We start from the raw sequence: 27,462 nt of genomic DNA, 5'->3' as shown, positions 1-27,462 counted from the left end.
GTCTGAGTGTAGCATAACACTTGTGAATATACCAAGACTTTTACGAGCTACTTAAAAGGGTAGTATTTGCTTGGGAAAGTGGGGGAAAGAGAGCCACCTTAACATGGTCATGACTGTGGGGATATTTGGTGATACACTGCTCATCTTAAAAGAATATCGGAATGAGCCGGTGAGGGTCTGCGTATGAAATGCCAGGTGGTACTTACAGTGCCTCTTTTCTGTCCAGCTTTACATGGTCCTTTAAAAAATAGGCCTTTTAAAATATAGGAATGGAAATTACTTTCCTAAGTAATTCTTAAGTCAAGATGGTCAGTGGCACTGCAAGATACAATAATCTTCAGGTGGTTAGGCTATCTAACTGCCATGATTATAGTGAGGCTGAACATCTTTTCATGTGGTCATTGGCCATTTGTACTTATTTCTTGTGAATAACCTATTCACATGCTTGCCTTCCACCCCTCCCCCCCCCCAACCCCCAGCTGGGCTATTTCTTTCAATTTTGCTGACGTTCATCCTTTTATATGTGCAAATAATCTTCTCCCAGTCTGCCATGTATCTTTACTTTTGTTTTTGGTGTCTTGTTGTACAGAAGCTTTAAATGTGTCATCGTCTTTTTGGTTTGTATTTTGGGTCTTGCTTTAGAAATCTAGTTCACTCTTCACAGAAGTTCATTTAATTATAGTTAACAACTGTTTTGTCTTTTGCTCAGTGGTTTAGAGGGGACAAGAATGTAGCAACTGTTAAGAAACAGAGTCTATTCATCCAGTGAGAGATGTCCTGAAATAATAAATTAGAAACAACTCAAAGAGGAGACAGAAAGGGAAGAGCTCGGAACCCAGGACGTGAAAAGTAACAGAGCTCAAGAATCCAGCCTTTTTTAGAGGGATGCAGACATTCAATGCTCTGTGACTTGAAGAGACTTTTATGAGTTAATTAACACCTAACTTGTAATTAACAGTTGAGTACACACTGAGCTAGCTGGAGGACAAGCAAGGGAGCTTGGGTTAGTGATAGGGCCTTTACGTTAGCAGTTTGGAGGTGGGGGAGAAATCCCCTTTTAATATTCCTTTCAAGTGGGTTATTTCCAGGTTTAAAAAGTTCTCTTAGTAATAATAATAAGTAATAATACTGGATACTCAGTGTATGGCAGGTACTGTGCCTGAGCACTTTATATGCATCATTTCATTTAGTCAAACTTACGAGTAGGTGCCATAATTATCCCATTTTACAGATGAAAGAACAGACTCTAGGAAGTTAAATAACTTGCCCAATTCACACAGCTGGTAAGTAAGTGGTATCAAGATTTGAGTTCAATTCTTTCTGAACTATGTGCCATCCAAAAGTGATTGTTACATATTTTTGGAAATAAAAAGTATTTGTGAAGATACTGAGCGATGAGTCCCTGGAGTCGATGATTGTGCCTGTTCTACTTGAAAAGCAGGCTCGGTCAAGCATCTTTTGGCATGCCCTGAGTTAGTTGCTCTTAGTGGAAGCAAGAAGATTTTGCCGGACTTTATTGCTTGAAACTTTTAAAAACAAATCAAAGCCCTTTCCTTGCAAGGGTCCATCTTCTCTACCCTTCTTTGCTACCATCTGCCTGGGTGAGGAATGGGCCAATTTCTCCCAAGCTATGACCTGGCTCTCTAGCACCTTCACTCAGGTCAAGGGCAAAACTCCATGTTGCTGTACGGGATTGGGGATCCAATCGCTAAGGGGATTGGATGGACCTTGTTGGCATGTCTTCATGAGACACACGCATGCATATGAGGCAGCCACACAGAGCATGCACGAGGAAAGCAGGTGTCTTGCTGATACTCAGAACATGACCATCTCCCCAGGGCTCCTCCATCCACGGTTCAACTCTCCAGCTTGGCATGCATTTTGTTAGACTATCCTAAACCTAACCTTCCACTTCATTGACAGTGAGACACAAGTCAAGCAAACCAGACAAAAACTAACATTTGTTTATACGGAAGAAATGCTGAGGTGAATCACTAATACAATTTCATAGTGTTGAAGCACGTTAAAAATTCTGGCATTGCTACTTACTTGCTCTGAGACCTTGGGCAAGTTTCTTTATATCTCTGTGACATCTGTAAAATGTGGATCATTGTATCTCTCTTATAGGGTTGTGAGGATGCATACTTTAATGCATATTAAGCCCAGGATATAAATAGAACCATGTGAATGTTAGCACATTTTATAGATTTAAAGCAATAAGCTGCTATTTCTAGAGTGGGGGTCCTTGTACAATTTCAGTACACTTCATGGACATCTTTATATTCTTATCTCTGATAGTTTGGGTGAATTGGTAGCACTTTTACCTCCCCTTGTTGATGAAGGCATTTCTTAAGGTCTCTAGAGAAGTAGGGTTTATTTGAGCCTCAAGAGTACTTCCTCTGGCTTTGGTTCTTTCTTTTTTCACTGTCGCCATGTTCTTTTGATCACTCAAATGAAGTCCCCCCATTTAAACCTAAAGAATTGGGTTCTTTCCCCTTCAGTATTAGTGGTGGTCATACATTTTACCCAGCAGCTGAAATCTGGATTAAAGTATCCTGTGGGCCCCTGCGTGGCTCAGTTGGTTAAGCGTCTGACTTCAGGTCATGATCTAAGTTTGTAAGTTCAAGCCCCACTTCAGGGTCTGTGCTGACAGCTCAGAGTCTGGAGCCTGGAGCCTGCTTCAGATTCTGTGTCTCCCTCTATCTCTGCTTCTCTCCTGCTCACCTTCTGTCTCTGTCTGTCTCTCTCTCTCAAGAATAAATAAACATTAAAAAAAAATAATTAAAAAAAAACAACAACATCCTGGATGTCCCTGTTGATGCTCCCTACTTCCTCTTCCTGTTGCTCTCTTCCTCCTTAAGATTACCCCTTAGGGGCGCCTGGGTGGCGCAGTCGGTTAAGCGTCCGACTTCAGCCAGGTCACGATCTCGCGGTCCGTGAGTTCGAGCCCCGCGTCGGGCTCTGGGCTGATGGCTCAGAGCCTGGAGCCTGTCTCCGATTCTGTGTCTCCCTCTCTCTCTGCCCCTCCCCCGTTCATGCTCTGTCTCTCTCTGTCCCAAAAATAAGTAAAAAAAAAAAAAAAAAAAAAAAAAAAAAAGATTACCCCTTAGCTATGGTGCTTGTCAACTGTTTACAGCTCAGTAACCCGTGTTGATCCCTGACATTCTGCCACACCCTGTCCTAGATGCTGTGGAGGCAAAATTAGCCTTTGCCTTCGGGTTTTTGTTGCTTGGACTTTCACAGAGTGTTTGAGCAGGAATGATTTTTAAAGAAATAATCTCATCCAGCTCTTTCATTTGACAGAGAAGGAAGCCAAGACCCAGGAGAGTAAGTGACCTGCTTTAGGCCCACAGACTCAGAACTGGAGCCAAATCCCCTGACTTTTGCTTATACTACAAATCCAAGGACAGTTGAACTGAGGCATTCTAGATAGGTAGTTTGTCAGCAGATTCTTTGGTGGTTTCTAGTTGCCCAGTGGAGAAAACCTAAACTCCCCTTTCAGGCTCTTACCTCATGTTTAGGACACTGGTCACCCACTAGTTTATGATGCAAAATATCTTAACGGTTTCAGAGCTGGGCTGCAGATGATATTGAATCAAGTTTAACTTAGGTCCTCAACGCACTTGGACATTTATGGTGAAGCACACTTTGTAAAAATGTGAGCCCTTGTAAAAGTGTTATGTAACACAGCTTGGGCTACTGTTGGTGCTGTGTGTGCCCCTCTAGCCTGTAGACTAAAGAGTATCCAATGACTTACAACACAGAGCACCATTTGAAATTCTCTCTGCCATCCCAAAGTGCTTACTGTGACAGTGTCAATTTGGGACATACTTGGTTAGTTGGCATACTTTACAAAACAAAGTATGTCCCATAGCCATTCCTAAGGGGTTTTTGTGACAACATCAATCCACTTTTGTTTTTTTAACTTTTAAAAACATTTATTAAAAATATTAAAAATAACAATGATCACATTCTATGTTAACATACGTAACAGTTTTATGCAATATAAATATATTTTTCCAAACCAAAAAATTGATGAGATGCATTGTTTTATATTTTTGCAGATCTTTTTAATGTCTGACTTAATAGAAGACAGCCTGGTCTTCAGATCTGCTTTTCATTTACTCCAATGCAATATATCGTTGTAGTTGAAGTACATGAAGAAGATTTAGCTGCACAGAAATATGGTTAGAAAAGGAAGAACTTATACACCCCAAAAAAGTTCCCGGAGAGGCCCCAGGAAACCTCTGACCACACTTTGAGAACTACTCGTTTCAAGTAACTCTCCTAGTCTCTGTATCCCCATTCATTCCCCTCCAGGGAAGAGCATTGGATTTCCTGATAGGAGGCATGAGGAAGGAAGTAGGCACTTCTATTATTTTGAAGTTAGGACTCTTGATGACTATGCCGAGGTGGTGTATAAGTAACACTATAAAGAAAAACAAGAAAATGATTTTATGCAAATCCAGGGTAGAGTTTGCATCTGCTGGTGACTATGAGAGACAGGGATGCCATCATGTAGGCTGCTCTGGGGCATCAAAGCTTTCGGTTAATGTTCAGTTACTTGGGCTGGATGTTTCTAGTACTTGGGGGAAACGATGAATCTGTTCTTTTCCTCATCCAATCCTTTCTGCTGTTTTGGCATATATCTCTTGAATCTTTCTAGCTTTAAAACACACCTGTTTAGATACACGAATTATAATTATATCTATCAGAGTCCCTTTTCACTTCCTGTACGTGTGTTAACACAAGAGCTAAGGCTTATGATTCCCTTATTGTATGAGTAAAAAAATTAGAGACTTTCAAACTGAAATATGGGGCTAGAATCATGAGCTCTCTTGGTGTGGGAATGGTCTAATGACAATGGCCTCCCACTGCTTCAAGCCTTCTGTGTCTCATTGATACAGGCCCACAAAGGCTAGTTAGTTGTTTTGCTTTCTGCTGGAAAATAGGCTGTTTTTGTGGTTTCAAAACTGTACTAAAGTTTGTGCTTCTTGGACAGGGCAACCAACTATTTGACTTGCATTAGGATCTGTCCCTCCGTTGTTTCTTCACATTTGGCTTCAGTATTTTATACTTTTGTTTTGATGGCTGAATATTTGTACTAAGATACTCTAATGTGGGCTCTGGCAGCTTTTCTTCTCTGATCCCATTGTGAGTGATAGAATCTCGTAATTTAAGAAGTAGACATCATTCATGTACCCTTGCTCAACAACCCCTCTCATCTGTGTTGTAGATGATGAAACTGAAGCCCAGAGAAATGGTAGTATGTGTCATTTAAAGTATACCCAACCTGGAATAAGGCTGGAAGCCTTCAATGATTTTTAGCTTTGGAACATAATGGCTGAAGTAGTTTTATATGTGTGTGTGCTTATTTGCTTTAAGGTGGCTTTGTCCAGCTACGCAATATAATATGGAATGAGGTGGGGAGGAGAGTATTCTGAAGGGTATATATTTGGTGAGAGAGAAATTTAGACCATAGGAAAAATCTTAAGAAAAAGCAACTACCAGTTTTTATTGGAGGGGAAGAAAATGGTATTCAATAATATGTAACTTTAGATTTATTAAAATTTGATTTTAGAATGTTTTGCCATTTGTTTCCCATGCAGAAATATTATTGCCTAAATAGATGAAATCTGAATATGGTTTCCATGGCCTTGAGTAAACTATTTGTAATTACCTCATAGATTGTTAGCAAACAAAACAAAACAAAACGGGTATTTTGTGTTGGTGCCACAGTGGCTGGCAGTCTGGACATTTGTTTCAAATTGTAAGCTGCAGAGAAGTGCATGTAAAGGAATGTGATTGCAAGTAAAATGCCTTCAGAGATGGGAGTCTGAGTAAATATTACATTAAGTGAAACAACATAAGTGAAATTGCCAACTAATGCCTAGATCAGGGTGAGCTTTAGAATTATGAATGTTAGTAACCCTGAGGGTGAAAATATTACTAGTTTTAAAGGTTTATTTTTATTTTTATTTTTTTAAGATTTCATTTTTTAAGTAATCTGTATACCCTGCGTAGTGCTCGAACTTACAACCCTGAGATCAAGAGTTGCATGCTCTACTGACTGAGCCAGCCAGGAGCCCCTAAAAGGTTTATTTTTTAATATAAACTCAGGAAAAGTGGAAAATGGTTTTCCATCAGTATATCAACAGATATTTATTTTCTCTTTAGTCTTTTTCAACGTTTATTTATTTTTGGGACAGGGAGAGACAGAGCATGAACGGGGGAGGGGCAGAGACAGAGGGAGACACAAAATCAGAAACAGGCTCCAGGCTCTGAGCCATCAGCCCAGAGCCTGACGCAGGGCTCGAACTCACGGACCGCAAGATCGTGACCTGGCTGAAGTCGGACGCTTAACCGACTGCGCCACCCAGGCACCCCTCTCTTTAGTCTTAAATATGTGACTGATAAGACTCTTTACCCTCCTCTAGACTGGATGAGGTAATGAATCTGGAGATGTCCTCTTATCCCGAAAGGGACATCTTTTTAAAGAAGAATTAAGTTGATAAAATGGCTTGCCAGTTCCTTGCACACAGTAAGCAGGGATACAGAAAATATTTCTTCTTCTGTAGCCCTTACTTCCTGGAAGTTTGAGGGGGAAATATAACCATCTTTGCCTTCGCTCCTCAGTGGTCTGTGAGTAGCCAAGGTGGAAGTGAGGAATTTGATGCATTAGTCATGTGGTTTTAATTAGTCCGGATGGCTAACTGCATTTCTTACTCTATCTCTGATGCATGTTCCTTGCATCTTCTGTATGAGCTTTGGTTGATTTTCTTCTGTGACTGGTTTTTATAGCTTTGCTAGAGAGAAATAAGGAGGCTTGCTAAGTTTTGCTTTTTATTTTTTTTTTTTTAATTTTTTTTTTCAACGTTTATTTATTTTTGGGACAGAGAGAGACAGAGCATGAACGGGGGAGGGGCAGAGAGAGAGGGAGACACAAAATCAGAAGCAGGCTCCAGGCTCTGAGCCATCAGCCCAGAGCCTGACACGGGGCTCAAACTCACGGACCGCGAGATCGTGACCTGGCTGAAGTCGGACGCTTAACCGACTGCGCCACCCAGGCGCCCCAAGTTTTGCTTTTTAGATGAGTGAGATTGCTGTGGGCTGTTAGCTTTAATCTATAATCTTTAGTTTAGACTTGTTCTTTCTGTGTGCAAAATAAATCAGTTTGGGCAGTTGTGGAAATGCATCACTTCTCAGATTCTTACTCCTCTTGCTTCCTGCTTTCCCCACGCCCCTTAGCTTCCACTTTCCTTGTGTTTCCACATAGTGGCTTAGGACCTGTGGTGTGGCAGGGCTACTCTCATTTCTGACCCCGGGGATGGTGACCTCGGTAGTACAATGCACTTGTGTGAAGCTGTGGATGTGCCCTGATGGCCAAGACACGCATATCACTCTGTGGTATATAAAAGGTTGGCCAGGCCTTATTAACGTAGTAGCAATCACTTTGGAGGTAGTCTGCCTGGCTTGGAACCAACCACCCTGAGCAGCTCAATCTCTGAGCTTCAACTATAAATGGGAATAATAATAGTACCTATCTCAGAAGTGATGGTGAGTGATAAGTGAGATCAATGTAAAGTACCCAGGATGGTGCCTGGCATATGCATATAAATCTATTTATGGAGAGAGGGAGAGAGTGCACATAAGCACTTTGTAAGTGTTAACTTTAACGTAGCAGAATGATTATTTCCTGAGAGTAAGAGCCCATATGATGTTGGACTTCACACTAGGCACAATTGCTTGCCTCTAAGTGTTGGGAAGAGACCATACTGAAGCATGTGGCTGAAGCATTAATCTCTCTTCTCCATTTTCCAATGACCCTCTTAAACCTCATCTCCTCCATCAAACACACCCTGGGCATTTTAGCCCATAACGAATGCCACGCCTGCATGGCAGTCCTTTTTTGTTGGGGGAGGCAGAGGAGAAGACTGTTAACTCTGTGAGAACTGTGTCTCTGCATTCATTCACCCTAAATATACAGCACTGGCACAGGTGACCTTGTGGTACCATACAGAGGAAGAGGAGTAAAGCAGGTTTCCTGTCCTTAAGAAATCCACATTCTTCCCAGGGCCTGACCAGTGGAAAGCTAAATGTAGTATTAGATGCTGGATGTGACGAGTGGCCCCAGTACAGTGAATGGAGAGCAGTGGTGTGTAATTTAAGGAACCAGGGAAGCTTAATGAAGAAGATAGGATTTTGCCTGGAATTTTAAGGATGAGTAGGATTTCTCACATAGAGTTAAGGATGGAGGCATTCTCGGTGCAGAGATGGGTTGCTTCAAAGAGTCAACTGTCCAGTTTAAGGTATTGGTGGTGATGGATTTGGAATCTGGCAAAACTGGTTTGAATGCTGGTTCTGCCATTTAATTGAGCTTTGGTTTGTTTCCTCATCTATAAAATGGAGCTAATGACATCTGTTTCACGAGGTTATAAGGATTAAGCAGGAAGATTTTTTTATAAAGGTCCAGGTACAGTATGTGGTAAAAAAAAGTATCCAGTAAACCATTATTTACATGACGGTTGTGGCGAAAGGAGGAAAATATTGAAATACTCGAAGAGACCACACACGGTCATCTTGGGGTATCTTGTTATCTTGTTTGTTTTTGCTAAACCACACTTAGCATTGTAGTCTTTACATAAATCTTCAGTTATTGCTTTTTGGTTGATTGATCAAGAGAAATATCACCCCCACCCCCACCCCGCTTTTTAGTTCTCTGGCTAAAGTAGTGGTAGAGCCTGTTCCCTCTTTTCACTGCTCTGAATACTTTAACCTTCATTGTTCACATACTCCAGGCAACTTTGAATTGATACCTTTAAAAGATATCAGTCTACTTTTCCACCCTGATCCCAGAGTACAAAGTACATTTATTAGTGCTTTACTCTTCTGTGAGGACCTAAGCTTCACTAATAATTAGTGATTATTCCCTGAGTGTTTTGTGCGTGTGAGTAGCCAGCCAGATGACTTGTGGCTGTCACACTGTCTTCTGAATTATTAATATCTGGGCTAAAGAGTGTGTAGGAAGTTGGCTTGAGCAGGAGTCCTGGGGGGATAGATGCCAAGTTTCCCTACATTGGTGGTTGCAGCTACCACAGTGCACAAAACCCACTCCTGGTAATAACCAACCTCACTATGCACAGTTGGTGCAATTGTGGCAAAAGGGGTTTAACTCTGTGTAGCCATGATTATAGTAAGATATATGGTCTGACCCTCTTTATGTGGGAGGGATTTGAGGCTTGGATTTTTCTCAAATCTAAATGGCCAAAGTTGCTTTTCTTGTTTTTGCCAGTCTAATTACCACTTTTTCCCCCCTGCCTGCCTTTCATTTTCACTATGTGAATAATAATTATTCTAATGAACCATTAGGCTTTGGAAGAGTTTAAAGGCAGCTACTTGGATCAGTGCCTAAGACTTTCTTTCACACTGGCTCTCATTTAACTTTCTCAGTTTTTCCTTTGTACCGAATATATGAATTACAGTAAGGATCTCTTGCCAAGGTATAATTTTTCAAGTTTTGATTTCAGTTTAATGCCTCCCTCTAATCGTGCTATCAGAGACTGTCAGAAACATATTCCCATTCACATATCCCCTAATTCTTAATCTGTTAATCGAGGAGCATTGGGGTGGAACCAGACCCCATCTCAGTGAGAAGTCTGGGCTGCTGACCCAGCCCCTTTGTGCTCTGTGGGAACAACGTGCATGAAATTGTAACCTCTGCTATTTGCTGCACGTATTTTATCATCTATTTTTGAGAGCTAATGGGATTTTATAACAATGTTGTATGTAGTAGAGGTTTCCGTCCATCCTCCTTGGGTCCTACTTGGTTATTCAGAAATACCATGATAATAATGATAATGAAAATGCTTCTTTAAGAGACAATGGAGGGGTGAAGGGGACTGTGGGAACATTCTTCTGTGGCAGCATGTGAAAAGAAGGTTTGTTTTGCATTAGCTGATCAAGACAAGGAAGCCAGCATCCAAAACCGTCCATCAGTAGCAAACATTTGAGAATAGAGGAAAATTATAATGTAGTCCCTTGGGTCTGTTTTCCTAAGCACACCAATATGTGTGAGAAAACCCCTAAACCACCTTTCTTTTATGGCTGGATGGATGCTTCTATAATATGCAGTTAACTTCTTTAAGGCAGAAAGTTGTCTGTTCTGCTGGTGGAAGTATTTCTCTTTTAGGGGTTAATTGGTTCTATTTTTTTGAGGAGAACAGAGTAAGAAAGAAGAAAGCTTTAGCTTGATTAGAATGGCAGAAATTATAGTCATAACTACTGGAGTCAATGTATTAGGTTCTCTGCAAGATACACTTTTTTTTTTTTTTTTTTTTAATGCTCTAAAGGAAGTTTGCATGAAATAGCTTACCATTTGGATGGTTGCCCAGGCTTCTAATCTGGGTTAAAACCTTGGCTAGAAGGCAGTTCTACACTCAAGATCCCTTGGTCTGTTGCTCTGGTGAGATGTTCCTAAGTGCACTGGTTGGAACAGAAAAATCTTTCATGATGACTGCTCAGTGATTGTTCCTAGTTCCCATCCCTCACTCAGCACTGGAACACCCAGCAACAGAGCCTGGGCATGTATTTAGTTATGTATTGCTTATATGTTTCTTTATAATACTTCACTTTAAGGAATATTTCCAGTAAACTGAAATGTGAACCAGTTTTAAAGTCTTATATCCTCTATTCTTAATTATTCACTTTTTCCAGTTCGTTGATTTCCTTGCCCTGTGGATCTCTTTGTTTTCCTGCTGCTTCCCTTGACAGACTACTTCTTTCTCTCCTCCCATCTCCATTCCTTCTCCACAACACTCTGAATCTAATTTAACCTTACCATGACCTAGGTCAGATCTGTCTTCCTCTAAGGAAACCTTACTTTCTTGCTAGGGCCGATGTCCATCTCCATTGTCCAATCTTGATAAGCTTTGTGCTGTATTTCATCACCAGACATTTTGCATTTGTCTTCTGTTTTGTCTCAGTGACTTTCTCCCCTAATAAGGCTTAAGTTCCTTAAAAGCTTTTGCATTTCCTAGAATTCTTATTATGTAGAGGCACTTAAATATTTGCAAAGTTTACTTCCGTTATTGGAAGGAAAGGCAAAGTGACTCTCTAGTTAGTGGTAACTTGCCTTGAGGGAGATCTCATTCACTATGCTTTTACTAATTTGTCTTTTTTTTTTCCTGGAGACTTAGCTGTGTTTTGTTTTGAGTTAGGTAAGTGCTAATATTATCCTATCCTAAAGTTACATGGGAGAATATAGGCATATTATAACACAGAATCATAAGATGGCCCCCAAATCCCAGTGCCCTGGTGAACACACCTGTATAACCCCCAAAACTTGGGAATATGATGGGACAGTCACTCCCATGATTGAGTTATGTTATGGCACAGCTGACTTTCAGATAGGAAGATTATCCTGGGTAGACAGGACCTAATCAGTCCCTTAAAAGGAACTAGACTCTTCTTGAAGGAGATTTGAAATGTGAAGAGGGACATGAGGGATTCCCTGTTGGCTGTGAAGAGGTGGTGGCCACATGGCTAGTAACTGTAGGCGACCTTTTGTGTCAGTCCCTGGCTGATAGCCATCATGGACAGGAGGACGTCAGTCCTACAGCTGCAAGGAATTGAATCCTGACAATAATTAAAATGAGCTTGGAAGTGGAATTTTCCCCCAGAGCTTCCAGATCAGAACTCAGCTTGGACACCATCACCTTGATTTTAGCCTTGTAATATCCTGAGCGGAGAACGCAGCCATACCACCCAGACTTCTGACCTTTACAATCAAGAGCTAATAAGTAGGCGTTGTCTTAAGCCCCAGGTTTGTGGTAATGTGTTACATGGCAACAGGAAATTAATACATGCCCCAAATGTATGTAAACGACCTCCATTCCACCCTGATAGTGTTTTATCCAGGATTGAGATTAAGATGCAGTAGAACACTTATGAAGACTTGAGAATTTTGGCCAGGATTGTTTAATAATATTTGCTGAGTGATATCAAATGTTAACTTGTATGTTTATTTCCTGAGAATGTATTAACCATGGCGTTGGTCATTTTCGGTGTAGCCTCTCAATTCTCAGGTGCTAGACATGTATTGCTGCACTCCGAGATGTTCTAGACCAGCCTGATTTAGGAACTGAATATGGCTACTTTCATTAGCAAGGTTGGGGCTGAAACATCCATGGTGCTTTTGTTTCTGACTGCTTTAGAGCTGGTTTGGATTTTTTTCTTCTCCTTTTTCAGAGACTACCATTACATGGTCATTGCCATAACTGAAATCCCCTTCCATTATCAGAAAGGGACAGGACAAAATGATATCTTTCAAAAAGGAAGTGGCTAATTTATATCCGGTGATAGAAATGGTGGCATAGGGAAGGAAGTGTCCCATCCATATTTCATTATTTGCTGATTAATGCATTCAGTGAATAGAAATACATGAACTGAGCCACAATATTTCTCAGAAAGGAAGCACTGAGGAATTGATGTGTGAATATGAGGAGTGGAACTGTACATGAGAAGTTGAGGAAAAAACTCCCAACTGATAAGGGCCATTAATTATCTTTGACCTCCTATTCATCACTGTTTTGAAAAAGCTTGCATGGAAGCTATACTACACCATAAAGGCAGGCAGAAGGGACAAAAATGACCCACATGAGCAACTGTGAGACATTTGGGTGTTTTCTCCTCTGCAAGATAGGTGATATGTTTGAAATGGAATCCAGTTACTTGGGATCCCACTGCAGAGCCAGAGGGTTTTTAAATGATTATGGCCCTCCTCCATGGTTTTTTCATTAACTTTCCTAGGTGGCTAGCCATGGGAAGGGCTTCTCATCATCTTTGTGATGTGGAGTGGTGCGAGAGAACAGCTGTAGCATCTGTTTCTAATTGGATCGTGCTTTTATAAATACTTCTTGACTGTTTGTCACATTGCTTCCCTCCCACCTCGTCTTCCTCTAAGTACTGCAAAATTTGTAAGAGTCTCTGGAATGCACATGTGGGCCTTGTCATTCCCAAACATGAGACTTTCTGCTGATCAGCACTTTGTAACGTTAGGCTGTTACAGGCATTAGTCACTTTGACTCAAAAAGAAAGACTGGTCTTTGGAAACTTAAGAAAATGTCTTTTTTGTTGTTGTTAATTCTTGGCATGCAGTTAGACTTAACCACTCTGAGCTTATACGGACTTTTAAAAACACATTCTGTCTGTAAGAAAAAAGTGCTCCCACTTTTTGCAATTTTTGGATTGTCACGCTCGGTGGCTATTTGCTGACAGTCTGCTTTACTAATAATTCAACACCACCTCCCTCCTCCCCCCCCCGACTTCCTCACGATCCAGGGTTGTAAGCGGCAACTGGGGCTCTGTGCGCTTCTCATACCCATTTCTGAGGACTGCTTTTAAACAGTATCTTTCCTAATTATGTGAGAAATCGAAGTTCTGATGGGTCAGAGGTGGGACTTTAATCACAAACAAGCCAGCCAGGTCTTGGAGGAAGTGTGGGCCATTGCTGTTTGATGTGAGGTAGGATGCAGAGAAGACAGAAAGGAGCTGGGGGGCACCAGTGAACAAGAACCACGCCAGCACTGTGTGTCCAGGGCTTTGGGATCAGGCTTCACTCAGCAACCACTGTGAATTCTTCCCTTCAGAGCCAGGCCAAGTGTAATGGAGAGAAGGGCAGACCAGGCACCAGGTGCTGGGTGTTCACTGCAGTGCTGTCTGTCCACCTGGCCCAGTCTATATGAAAAACCAATCGGGTGCTGTACTTGCCTCCTTATCAGAGAATGAGGAGGTGGCGAATATGACTGTGTGAAACATTACACAGATACAAATTTTGGTGAAGTCTAATGGGGGTAGTGTGAGGAAAAGGGGAGTATCCAAGTCATGAAATCAGCTGATAGACTGGACTCAGTCACTTAAAGGGTTGGGTGGGAAAGATTTGGCCAAAAATGGTGTGGTGGGTAGTTGTTACATTTGGACACAAAGGAGAAAAGCCAGCTTGGTACGAATGTCCTCAAGAAGTCTTCATGGTTGGGGGGCCTAGGTGGCTCAGTGGTTAAGCATCTAACTCTGGCTCAGGTCATGATCTCTCAGTTCGTGGGTTCGAGCCCCACGTGGGGCTCTGTGCTGACAGCTTGGAGCTTGGGGCCTGCTTTGGATTCTGTGTCTCCCTGTCTGTCTGCCCCTCCTCCACCCACACTCTGTCCGTGTGTGTGTGTGTGTGTGTGTGTGTGTGTGTGTGTGTGTGTGTCTCAAAAATAAATAAACATTTAAAATAATTTTAAAAAGAGAAGTCTTCACTGTTGAATTCAGAGGCTAGCAGGGGGTTTAAGATGATTATGCAGTGGACTTTTTTTTTCCTGCAAGAGGGTGGAAGCCTATAAATTTATGCAGATTTGTATCAGGGTTATAGCAATATGCATGCTAATCAATGTTATTCTAGGGACTCACTGATACCTTGAGGTAGATGTTGCCACTTAACATAAGTAAAGGTGAGGAAGGACAGATTTAAGTTGAGAATGGAAGATAGGATGAGCTCCACTTGGGAGTTGTTGGCTTAGTGATGCCGGCACCAGGGATGCCCAGGAGGGAGAAGTGGCTACAGGTTATGCCAAGGCAGTCATTAGCCTTTGGAAGGTCACTCAAGTGGCGGGCTAGGAAGAGGTCATCTGAGAAAAGTGTGTAAACTGAGGTGAGGATAGAGAATTATGTTAATTCCTGCAATAGCCCTGTGAAGTCCTTTATCTTAAAGTTGACAGAATTGAAGCTGAGAGTTAAATGACTTACCATAGGTCACACAGCTAAATAATGCCAAAGTTGCCCTTGAGCCCTCTGACTTTACATGTCAAGCAATTTCCACTGCGCTGTTCTACTTTTCTGCTCACTTTTATCACTTTCAATGGGACTTGGTTCTGTTATTAGAAAAAAACCAAATACTTACACGTTTTATCCTGTTACCCCTTTATTATTACTTCCTTTAAAATGATTTTTATAATTTGTTATTTGTTATTATTGCTTTTAGCATTTCCTGATGTTTAAAATCTTTTATTTCTTTTCCATTTAAAAGGTGTGAGGTGTTTGTTCATAATAAGTCAAATATTACAGAAACATAACAATTAGAAAGTAAAATTTCCGTGTAGTCATATCATTCCCAAAGAAAACCCTACACCAAATTATTTTTGCAAGGATCTGGCAAAGCAAAATTTGTTCCTCCTCTGGCAGTCTTTTGGAGAGACTTAACTTAGAAAGGACACTTGAAATTGGGACAGTTACTCAATATTTATCAAAATCTTTTCTGGTTATTTGGTGGTGTTTTTAAGGGTGGCTCCTTGGGTTTGTTGGGCAGAGCTGATCTACCTGGATTTCTGACTTGGGAGCTTGCCCCTAGGGATGTTCCTTCTCTGGGTTTTGTGACTTGGGAGCTGCCCCCTGGGGATGCTCCTTCCCTGGCTTTGTGACTTGGGAGCTGGTCCCTGGGGATGCTTCTTCTCACTCAAGTTTTTTTCCTCTTAGGGTTTTCCTCCTGACTGTTCCTTCTTCCTGGCTGTCTCTATACTGCTGCTTGTGTGAGACAATTTCCTTGGGGGTTTTCTTGGCTCCAACATTGGGATTTCATGGTATAGATGACAAGCAGCATAGCCAGTGTTTTCCAAGTCATCCTTAAAGAATGGGATCCTCATTGGTAACAAGATGCTTCAGACGTTTTATATTATGGAAATTACCCCAGCAATGCCTGGCTTTAATGGCATCCCCCTGCAGACTTCATAGTTGTGGTTTGAGATACTTCACATTCCAGGGTTTTCCCCTTTGCCTGGGAACTAAAGGCGTCTCCCATCTTCCCACCAACTTTGCTTTCTTTAAAAGAATACGAAACCAGTTCAATACTCTCTAAAACGTGGTGTCGATAAGAATGTGTATTTATGAAAATGATCCATCAGGCACTTGGGTATAACTTACTTCTTGGGAAGTTGGTGAGGCCAGGATCTCTCCAAACACTGGCTGGTGTTCAGTCAAGGATTTCATGTAAGGCACAGCATGTTCTTCTCTGCCCAGCTTCATCTGGGTGGCACCCGTCCACTGAAACAGGACCTCATGACAAGGCACTACCTAAGATGAAGAAGGATATGCACCTTCTCTTTTCTCCTAGTGGGCATCATCATTATGGGGATAAGACAGAGCAGAGGGAGTATGTCTCCTGGTTCCATCTCAGCAGTACTTAAAATTGGACATTTGCTTTAAGACTTGAGTCTTAGTCATTTCTACCTCCATCCATCAGGCAATGCTGGTCAAATAGACTCTGCTTTCATCTGAATTCAACTATACATAGGGGCTATATACTAAATTAATATCTGACAGTGGTGCAGGCTAACACCGTTTTTACATACTCCAGGCAGGTGGATTCCCTGGAAGAATGACTAGCTAATCACATGAGTTATAAGGTTGCACCACATCTTGTACTTTGGATAGTTTATGATTATATGTTAGTGACTACTTGATTAACATCGATGTGCCCCACTAGACTCTAGGGTTCGTGAGTTAAGGATGCTTTATTTTCTCACTGTCACCTCCTTAGCATTTTGCAGTGTCTAGCATATAGTGGCACACAATAAATATTGAATGAATAAACATTTACTTTTTTTCTTGAGCACAGATGATTAACTTACACAGAAGAGTTATTTTTTGTTTTGAGGCTATAAATCCACTTTTCAAAAATCTTGTGGAAGTCAGCAGATACAGCTGAAGGAAAAAAAAATGTTTCTAAGCAGGGCAGCTGTAAAGGGTGGGTTTATAACATTTTTTAAAAACTAACTCATAATTATAGTTAACTTTACATTTTTGTTTGTTTAAGCCGGAAAACAGAGGTATACACACAGATTTCAATTAGGTTTGGAGTTTCCCAGGATAAGTGATAGAAACTCGCTTTCAAGGGTCATTTAAAAATTGAGCCATCTTGATTTGGGAAGAGAAAATACACTATCAGGAATTTTCCACCTTGTGTTGGCTTTCTTCAAGCAACATGACAACTGGATTTATGTGTCTGTGATTTTCAGACTCAAGAAACCATAGGGGACACCTGGGTGGCTCAGTGGTTAAGTGTCGGACTTTGGTAATGATCAGTAATGATCTCTTGGTTCGTGAGTTCAAGCCCCGTGTTGGGCTCTGTGCTGACAGCTCAGAGACTGGAGCCTGCTTCAGATTTTGTGTCTCCCTCTCTCTCTCTCTCTCTCTCTGCCCCTCCCTCTCTTACACTCTGTCTCTCTCAAAAATAATAAGCATAAAAAAAAAAAAAAACCCATAGAATTAGCATTAGAACGAAAGACTTTGCTTAGAGGCTTTTTGGTTAAACCTCCTCATTTACAGATGAGGAAACATAAGCCCAGGATTTGACTTGGATCAATATAAGTTATTATCTATAAAATGAAGCTTTGAGAAGAATGTAATTGCCACTTCTTGTCAACAAAATCTCCAGTTCTCTAAATGAATGCATAAAAGTTATTGCTTAAATATATATGTGTATATATATATATTTTAAGGGGTGAAATCTTTCTAAACTTAAATGGTAATATCTACTTTTGAAAGTAAAACTTAAGTCTAATTGTTTGCGTGGTACATTAAAACCTACGTCACCTTGGTTAACAAGCTCTCTTTTCTTGTTTCTGTCTGATAAGGATCGGCAGCCATAGATCACCTAACCACACCCACGGAAGCCTTCAGTTTTAAATGTAAAGAAAGGGGCTAGCCTTTCACTTTGAATACGGTGAATAGAACCCATCTAGGCACATCCAGTTTCTTCACCTCTGGAGGCTCTGGGCTGAATTAAAATACAGTGAAGAGTGAATCGGGGAATCCAGAATGGTTTCCAGCTGTGGAAGATGTTGATGCCTCCAGACAGGAATGTGATTCTGTGGCTTCCCCCCAGCTTTGTAAATGACTTTCCTATTTAGGGTGAATTTTCTTCCTGTTAGCATCTTCTTTCTCTCCTTCACTTCCTTTTTGTTCTTTCTGTTCTTCCCTTTGTGATCTTTCTTTCTTGGTGAGTCTGAGGGTTTTGCTGATCAGCAGCTTCTCCTGGGGTGCCCAGCAGCACTAGCTGAGCTCATTCATTTCTGATTTTAAACTCACAGCCGTCTCTTCCTCCCACCCAATTTAGGGAAAGGAAACCCAGGTTTCCTGAGGACCTGTTAAGTGTTAGGCACTCTCATACTTGCTGACTCCTTCACTCCCAGCCACCCTGCCAAGTGCTCCATCAGACTAAGAAAAGTAGGAAGCAAAGCTGGCATTCAAATCCACGTCTGTCTGACTCCAGGCCCTTTGCCATCCTGCTCCTGGTTAAGCAAGATTTGGAGTTGTGGAACTTATTTTAAAGTAGCACTCATGGGGCGCCTGGGTGGCTCAGTCGGTTAAGCATTCTGACTTCGGCTCAGGTCATGATCTCACAGTCCGTGAGTTCGAGCACCACGTCGGGCTCTGTGCTGACAGCTTGGAGCCTGTAGCCTGCTTCAGATTTTGTGTCTCCCTCTCTCTGACTGTCCCCCGTTCATGCTCTGTCTCTCTCTGTCTCAAAAATAAATAATCATAAAAAAAATTTTTTTAAAGTAGCACTCAGAATGTAGGTGTTGGCATATATTCTTAGATAACTTATTTTATAATTATTTCAATAATGAAATCAGTTAGGCATCTTTGAAAAACTTGTCGATTATAAACTTCAGAGTCTATATTCATAGTAAACTGACCCTTTGGGCAAAGACAGGCTTTTCTGGAACATTGGAAATGGTCGATAAATATTTATCTAGAAGGCTTCTGCAATCTGGACTTCTTTCCCCTGGTAGAGTTGGGGAGCTCTGGCCTCCAAAAGATGTTCCTTGAATTTCCCTAGCCAAAAGCTACTTCTCCCCCTATATCAACCTGTCTCAACCATAAAGTCACTTTATCATTTTTATCCTTAGTAGTATTACATTAAATTATATCCTGCTACATGGTAAACCTGTTAAGGGCAGGAAGAGTTTATCAATGAATAACAAAAATAACATCTACTCCCTTAGTGCTTTGAGCAGTGAGTATATTTTTTTAATGTTTATTTATTTTAAGAGAGAGAGAGAGCAGGGGAAGGGCAGAGAGAGAGAGAGAGAGGGAGACACAGAATCAGAAGCAGGCTCCAGGCCCTGAGCTGTTACCACAGAACCTGAGGCAGGGCTCAAACTCACAAGCTGTGAGATCATGACCAAAGTGGAAGTCGGATGCTTAGCTGACTGAGCCACCCAGGTGCCCCTGAGCAGTGAGTGATTCTGAATGAACAAATACATAATTGTGTTCATGTGGAGGTGACCTAAAAAGAGAAAAATGAGGCCATTAAATTACTTTATACCATAGAATTTAGTCACAGCTCATTTCAAGATGGAGCGGGCAAAGAAATCATGTAATCACAGACCCTCCATAGATAGATTAGCAAATGGAGGACTAACTCAATTAAGGTCTTATAGTTAGTTACCTAGTGGCTCCGTGTTGGCACTTTCATTTAAAGAATGGTCAGAACTAAGCCTTATTATTGGCTTCATGTGCCATGGCTGCATAAATCAGTCTGGCCTTGGCATTGCCAGGACCAGTGAAAATATATTTGGAGCTACTTTGCCAATTCTCATTCTCAACTTCCATCTCTAATGGTTGCCGAAGAATTATGATTTTAGGGAATTTTTTTCTACTTTAACATAACAGATTTTGTTAGTGGCTGAAACCATTGTATTGTCTGGGGCTACCTGAGAACTTAGTAGATCATCCTGTGATACCAGTGACTAAATGCAAGGTCTCTGGATTCTAGAACCTAACTTCTGGGCTCAGATTTCAGCTCCTCAGCTTATCTTTGTGACCTTGAGCAAGTTACTAAATTTCTGTGCCTGTATTCTCATCTGAAGTTGAGGTTGGGTAATAGTAACTACTTCATAGAATTGTTAAGATAAATTAACCAGTTCACTCGTTATTAAGGCTTTTCTGGAACATTGGAAATGGTCAATAAATATTAGCTGTTATGATGAACATGGAATACCAAATACCCTGACCCATCTTTATCCAATCATTATTTTCCTTTCTTTGCTAAGGGGAGTATTTATTGAAAGTCTGAGATTTAATAATAGAGATAATGCTGAAGATCAAATTTCAGCAGTATCTGGAAGGTTTGGATATGTAAACATTGGCTATAAAGGTCCTTCCAAGTAGAGGAAATGGTGTGAATAAACTGTTGGGGAGAGACATGGGGGTTGTCTGAGGAACAGTAAGTAATTCAGGTTAGCTGCAGTGGAAGGTGCTCCATGGGGAGAAATGGGAGAGGAGGTAAGGGATTTGGGGTTAACCCATGGAGGCCCTGAGATGGCAGGCCAAGGGGTTTGGATTGTGGGTCTTTGTGTTCTGAGATCCTTTTGCAGCTACAAAGATTAGGGGGAGTGGGGTGGGGGCAAGGAAACAAGTTGGAAGGTGGTTGAGTAGAGAAGAATAAAGAGGAGGATGTGGTCTTGATAACTCTCTGGAATTTATGCAAAGTGTAGGAGGGTCTCAAGCATAGGTAAGTGCCATTAACAGAAATAGAGAACTCTAGAGTAGGAATAGGTTTGGGATAGGGAAATACAATTTCAGTTTCACGAACATCAGTTTGAAGTACAGGTGGGACAACCCAAGGGAACCATTCCAGAAAGTCAGAACTGGAACTCAGGCAAAAAGTTCAGTATTAGAAAATGCTGAGAGTCATTTCTAGATGTGTGGTAATGGTAAGGACATGAAAATACAGTAAAACCTTGGATTGCAAATAACTTTTTCTGTGAATGTTCCACAAGACGAGCAAACATTTCTAATAAATTTTAACTTGATAAACAAGTGATGTCTTGTAATACAAGTTGTATGTGGTGCCAAATGTCATGTGATCACAACTGAGCCAGTGGTTCTTGAAATTTACTTTGATATATGAGTGCTTTGGATTACAAGCATGTTTCCAGAACGAATTGTGCTTACAAATCAAGGTTTTACTGTATATGAAATTCCCTCAGACCGCATCCGTAACTCGAAAGAGATCCCATACTTTTTGGGGAGAGGCAGCTAAGGCAAGAAGCAGTAAACATGGAAACATAAGATGTTGGAGTGCAGGAATTCAATTCAGCTGCTGTGTGGGACTTAGAGCCTTTCTTTGCTTTGCTTATAGCGCTTTCCAGTTTTTAAACCGGCTCATGAACCACAGGAGGAACTTCCTACTTGCCTTTTCCCAATCACATACTGATGGGCAATAGCCCTCAGAATTTTTTTAATCCTGGGCAGAGAATTAGGCTCAAATTATGGAATTTTAAAATGGCAATATAATATTTACATATTTCATATTACAAAGTTAGAAGACTCTGAAGAAATAAATTTAAATTTAAAAAATTTCAAGACCAAACTGTTTTATAACCCTTCATTTTGTATGTGGTTTTCAGCGGGTATAAAAATACTCAGTGGGTGTGTGGGTGGTTTCTCATGTTTTGGAAATGGTGAGAATATGAGATGCTGTGCATTGGGTTCTGGGATGAGAGCTATAATTACTAACTCTGATTCTTTCCCAGGATTGGCTCATGGGTGGATATCTATCTGAATCTAAAAACCCAACAATGTGGAATCCACAGTAATAAACCACTCTTTCCTCACCCCCACCCTTCTCCGGAAATGAAAAGAATTGTTGTGGTGGGAGGAGGGGGAGTGTAGGATGATGGTTCTTCCTTGCTTTGCCTCTTTTCAGGCCCTTCACTGACTGTTCAGGTCAGTGATGCAACTAAAATGAAGGCTCGTGTGATGGTGTCTCCCGGGCCTGATGCACGACAGCCATTGTGCAGCTGTGGTGGAAAGAGATCTAAATATAACCCAGACTCCTTTCAAATCCTCCTCCCCCAAGTCTTGGAGGATGTGGTAAACACCCTAAAAATACCTGATGTCTGAACCTTTGAGGTATTGAAGAGGCAGGGGCAGGTGGTAGAATTGGGGCCACACAGTGGTATTGGGAGGCCTGGCCAGCTCCCAGGCCTGCTGCGCATGGGGCCCTGCTACCAAAGCTGCTCGGGAGCTGTCGACCATGCCATCCTGTTCAAGGAGAAGTGCCTACTCTCGAGTCTCATATTCACTGTTGGCAGGTTTCAAGGAAACTATTCATAGACCAGGCATCTGTTCTTTGTCCCATTGACCTCAAACCTGCAGCTGCCATCATGGTATTCAGGCAGTGTGCTGGTTTTTAGTTTTATTTCACAGAATTAGAATTTTAGAATGGCAAGGACCTTAGGCATTATAATGTTCATAAAACATTCCATTTAAATCACTATATTTAGAGAGTCACATTTCCCTGCCTGTATAGTGACCAGAGTGATGTGAAAATGGAGTCTCAGTCCTTGATTATTAAAAGAAATCACTCTCACCATTGTGTAACAAATAGAAGAATAATGAAAACCAATCTTTTTGAAAAGAAATACTGATTAAATGATCCTGTGCAAAGCTTTTTCTTTTTTATTAAAAAAATAGAATTTTGAGGGTCATTTTCTCACTCAAAGTTCAGTATTTTGAATTTACCTATTTATTTATTTAAGTGATCTCTGCACCCAATGTGGGGGGCTCAAACTCATGACGCCAAGATCAAGAGTAGTATGTTTTACCTACTGAGGCAGCCAGGTGCCCCTACTATTTTAAATATAAAGACCTGGTAAGAGAGCCAGAATACCAGGAGTCTTGTTTTCAAGGAGGCTTTCAGTATCTAGTTTCTGGAATCCCAAACCATAACCATGATGTTGTAATTGAAGGACCGTAGCTGACCTCTGTTTTCCTGGAAAGAAAGTTTTCACAGATTACCTCTAACACATATGAGATTCATTCAAAGTCATGGAGGCAGTCAGCACATTATAAAGAACATAAACCACCCAACTTTTTAAGTGTATGATGACTACCTTATCCCAGTGTCCTTCAGTAGACTCTGAGAAGTCCCAGTGAACACAGAGCCTGTGCTGGGTGCTGTTCAGGGTGAAGCAAAGATGCCCTGAACACCTGTACAGCAGATGGTGGAGATGGGATCAGTTCAAGTGCCAAATAGTTTTAAATATGTTGCATGTATAGTGGTTACAGAATTTTTATATTTGTAACAAGTATGTATCCTCCACTCTGAGGGTCTCAAAACTCCTTCCTATATCTAGAAGAGTGTTACTTATTTTTCATTCTGGGTTGAAAGTAAATTGGAAGTTTTTTTTGAATCCTTGAAGCCATCAACATGATTGTTTTTTATATCACTTAATGCATATCTGAAGTAGCCACCTCCGGAAGCTCCTATTTCCCTGGGCCAGTACACTTTTAGCAGGAAGCGAGATGCCTTGGGATAGAATCTGCTTTGGGAGCCAGTGTGATTTTGTGGTAAGAGCATGGCTTTGGAATTTTTGGTCCCATCACCTGTGCAGGAGCCAAGAAGGATGTGGGTACAGAGAGAATCTCCTTCTTCCATACCTGTCAAGAAGAGAGGAAGGGAAATGGTAATGTCCACAACGTGGGAGACCCAGGTGGCATAGTTCAAGAATTCTCAAATGTTTCCCCTCTGAAATTCTAGAATGAAGAGCTTCGAAACTTGTCCCTTTCTGGCCATGTTGGATTTGACAGTCTCCCTGACCAGCTGGTCAACAAGTCTACTTCTCAAGGATTCTGTTTCAACATCCTCTGTGTTGGTAAGTGACTCATCTCTTGCTGCTGAGCAAGGAGTCTGACCCTTAGCTGTTGGCAGGTGACTGTCAGAGTGGCACTTTTCAGGGAAAGAGGGGAATGATAATTTTGTTCGCTTTTTTCATCAGTAAAGCAGGGCAATAATACCCGCTCTGTATATGTCACACAGTTACAGAGGTTGAGACTTGTGTTTGGTAAATGTTTTGTAAGCTTTGTGATGTTACTCAAATTGTTTTTATTTGTGTCACACCATCAAGCAGTCGTTCAATATTGTTATTAAAATATTTATTTTAACTTTTTTGGGCGGTGGGGTGGGGAGGACTTAGATCCTAACTAGACTATAGGAAATTGTAAGAAGGAACTGATATGTACACACATTGTAAGATCATTGAAAAGCATTTTTATTTCCAGGGTCTCTGACTACAATGCAACAGTTACCACCGTTGGTCTTTTTAAAGATATACTACCTAACATAAGTAAAATCTGAAATTATTCTTAACTACCTTAATAAACATAATGTTTAAATTTTTTGTTTTTAGAGCAAAAGAATTTAAAATTCTATTTTATAGTTGAAATAAATTTTCTGCCCGAATTATCAAATTAAACTTCGTTTTTATTTTTTTTAATTTTTTTTTTAATGTTTATTTATTTTTGAGACAGAGAGACAGAGCATGAATGGGGGAAGGTCAGAGAGAGAGGGAGACACAGAATCTGAAGCAGGCTCCAGGCTCTGAGCTGTCAGCACAGAGCCCGACGTGGGGCTCGAACTCACGGACCGTGAGATCATGACCTGAGCCGAAGTCGGACGCTTAACCGACTGAGCCACCCAGGCGCCCCTAAACTTCTGTTTTTAAATTGGAATTTAAAATTGACCTTAGTTTATTCCTGGTAGATAACTGGGGAAAAAATCCCAAGAGACCTGATTTATCTGCTTCCTCAATATGTTTGTTTGTTGTGTTGTTGTTTCAGAGTGGGTGCCAGAGGGGGAGGGGCAGACTGAGTGGGAGAGAGAGAATCTTAAGCAAGGTCCATGCCCAGCATGGAGCCTGACCCCAGGGTCAGTGTGGGGCTTAATTTCACAACCACTGTGAGATCATGACCTGAGCTGAAATCAAGAGTCAGATACTTAACCAACTGAGCCACCCAGGTGCCCCACCTCCTCAGTATGTTTTATGTATCCTGTAAATGTTGTACATTAGCCTAGGCCTCTGGCCTTGCTACTTTTCTTCTGTCTTAGCCATATCCTTTTTAAAGTAAGAGAAGGAAAGTTAGAAATGAACATGGGGGAAAAAAGAGGAAAATAGAAATATAAATTGGTTGGTTTGAAGCAGAAATGTCCCTGGAACAGATAATGGCCTTTCCTTCGCTGTCACTCCTGACGAATGGCCAGGCTATACAGCAGTAAAGTGGTTTGGACTGCACTGTTTTGTGGCCATTGTCTTCTGGGCGTATACTTATGAGATATCAGTCTGAGATGGACAGGAAGAAATTACACATATGTAGCCATGTGGACCATCCTTTCCCTAAACTTGGCAGAATGTACCAGAGTTCTCTCATCCAAGTAAAATGAAGTGAATTTAGAAAAGGTATGCATTAAACATAAGAACCATCATTTTTAAATTTTCTTGGTTATTGGGAGAAGGGGCAGATATTTTCTTTTTCAAAAACTTCTTGGGGCCACCTCGCTGGCTCAGTTGGTTAAGCATCTGATTCTTGATATCTGCTCAGGTCATGATCTCACAGTTCGTGAGATCAAGCCCCAGTCTACTCTGTTGACAGCATGGAACCTGCTTGGATTATCTCACTCCTTATCTCTCTGCTCCTCCTCCTCTTGTGCATGCATGTGCTTTCTCTCTCCCTCCCTCTCTCTCTCTCTCTCTCTCTCTCTCTCTCTCTCTCTCAAATAAACTTAAAAAAAAAAAAAAAAAACTGCTCGAACATATTAAATGTGGCCCCTGTAGTGGGTGTTCATTTGTGGAGAGCCACAACTGGCACATGAGATGAGCTCCCACTCTGGCATTATGTCTTAAGCATTGGATAAGAGAATAACTGGAGAGAAATATGACCAAAGCAGCCTGCTCTCATGCATTCCCCTTTTCCCTGCATGAAGCCATTTAAAATTCAGCAGCAGAACTCCTGAATGGCAGCTAGTTGTACAGCGTGGCATAAATGAGTTGTCTTTTCTCTTAGGGTAAATGCTCATTGCAGAGCAGGGCAATTCTTCATTAGCGTAGCAATTTGTTGGCAATTTGTTGATTTTCTATTGAAAAGTGTGCTAAATTGTAGGCCAATTACTATTCTGGCTTCTCTTCCCCATTCCCCCCAACCCTGTCTCCAAAATCAGCTTCAAGAATACATGTGAGAGTTATGTCCCAGCCCCTGCAAGCAGGGTAAAGCCTTTCAGTGGGGTTGGGCTGGCTGGAAGGACCTGGTTTGACCCAGTATGTAGTGTGCAGTGGGGTGTATTGGCTCATTGGCTGACCCTGTCTGCTAAATAGCACAATTAGGATGCTGGTTGGAATTCATCACAAGCCACATGCATGCTGCCCTGATGGATTTGTAAAGCAGCTGCTGTCCTGACTGTCCTAGGTGGGTGAACATGCCTGTGATCTTTATTCTGGGCTTATTTTTGTCTTGTTCTTTTCTTTTCTTTTCTATTCTTTTTTTTTTTTTTTTTTTTTTTTAAGGGAGAGAGGGAGAGAGTGCAAGTAGGGGTGGGGCAAAGGGAGAGAGAGAATCCCAAGGAGGCTCCATGCCCAGCCTGACTTGGGCCTCGATCTCACAACTGTGAGATCATGACGTAAGCTGAGATCAAGAGTCAGATGTTAACCAACTGCACCACCCAGGTGCCCCTGGGCTCATTCTTAAACATTAAAAAGAAAAAAAAATTTTTTTAATGTTTATTTATTTTTGAGAGAGAGAGAGAGAGAGAGCAGGGGAGGGGCAGAGAGAGAGACACACACAGAACCCGAAGCAAGTTCCATGCTGTCAGCACAGAGCCTGACTCGGGGCTCAAACTCAGGGGACTGCAAGATCATGACCTGAGCTGAAGTCGGATGCTTAACCGACTGAGCCACCCAGGCACCGCTCATTCTTAAACATTTTTAAAATTAGTTTTTAATCTAATTAAAATAATATGTATTTGTTGCTTAAAAAATTATAAGGTCTCCCCCAGCCCTTTTCCCCTCCTATCCTATTTCTATTCCATAGAGGTAGCACTGTGGAATCCTTCTAGAAATCTTCTGTATTTTTCCATACTTAAAAATTATTTTTGGGGGCACCTGGGTGGCGCAGTTGGTTAAGCGTCCGACTTCAGCCAGGTCACGATCTCGCGGTCCGTGAGTTCGAGCCCCGCGTCAGGCTCTGGGCTGATGGCTCGGAGCCTGGAGCCTGTTTCCGATTCTGTGTCTCCCTCTCTCTCTGCCCCTCCCCCGTTCATGCTCTGTCTCTCTCTGTCCCAAAAATAAATAAACGTTGGAAAAAAAAAAAATTAAAAAAAAAATTATTTTTGGTGGCTTAAAACAACACCAATTTATTATCTTACCGTTCTGTAGAAGTCCCACATGTGTCTCACCAAACTAAAATTAAGGCATCCATAGGGCGGTGTTTTTTTCCAGAACCTCTGGGGGAACATACATTTCCTTACCATTGCCAGCTTCTAGAGGCGACCTGAATCCTTGGCTCGTGGACCCTTTCTTCCATCTTCAAAGCCAGCAGTGTTGCATTTCTCTTTGATTGTTTTTGTATTAGGAAAATTTCCACAGAGAA

General features: G+C 41.4%; 1 protein-coding gene across 4 annotated transcripts in view; it reads left to right on the top strand.

Annotated features, from left to right (window-relative positions):
- Positions 1-27,462, top strand: part of SEPTIN11 (septin 11) — an 89,871-nt gene that overhangs the window by 21,430 nt on the left and 40,979 nt on the right. For all 4 annotated transcript variants that reach the window (XM_086704814.1, XM_086704813.1, XM_025921449.2 and 1 more), the window contains exon 2: positions 23,585-23,699. In XM_086704814.1, the coding sequence (XP_086560940.1) occupies positions 23,585-23,699 (115 nt within the window). The remainder of the gene's footprint in view (positions 1-23,584; positions 23,700-27,462) is intronic.

This window comes from Puma concolor, chromosome B1 (assembly GCF_028749965.1).
Source record: "Puma concolor isolate L17-30 chromosome B1, mPumCon1.1.hap2, whole genome shotgun sequence".
In the NCBI taxonomy this organism is placed as follows: Eukaryota; Metazoa; Chordata; class Mammalia; order Carnivora; family Felidae; genus Puma; species Puma concolor.
Note: the sequence above shows the minus strand (reverse complement) of the source record. Positions and strands in the feature narration are given on the sequence as shown.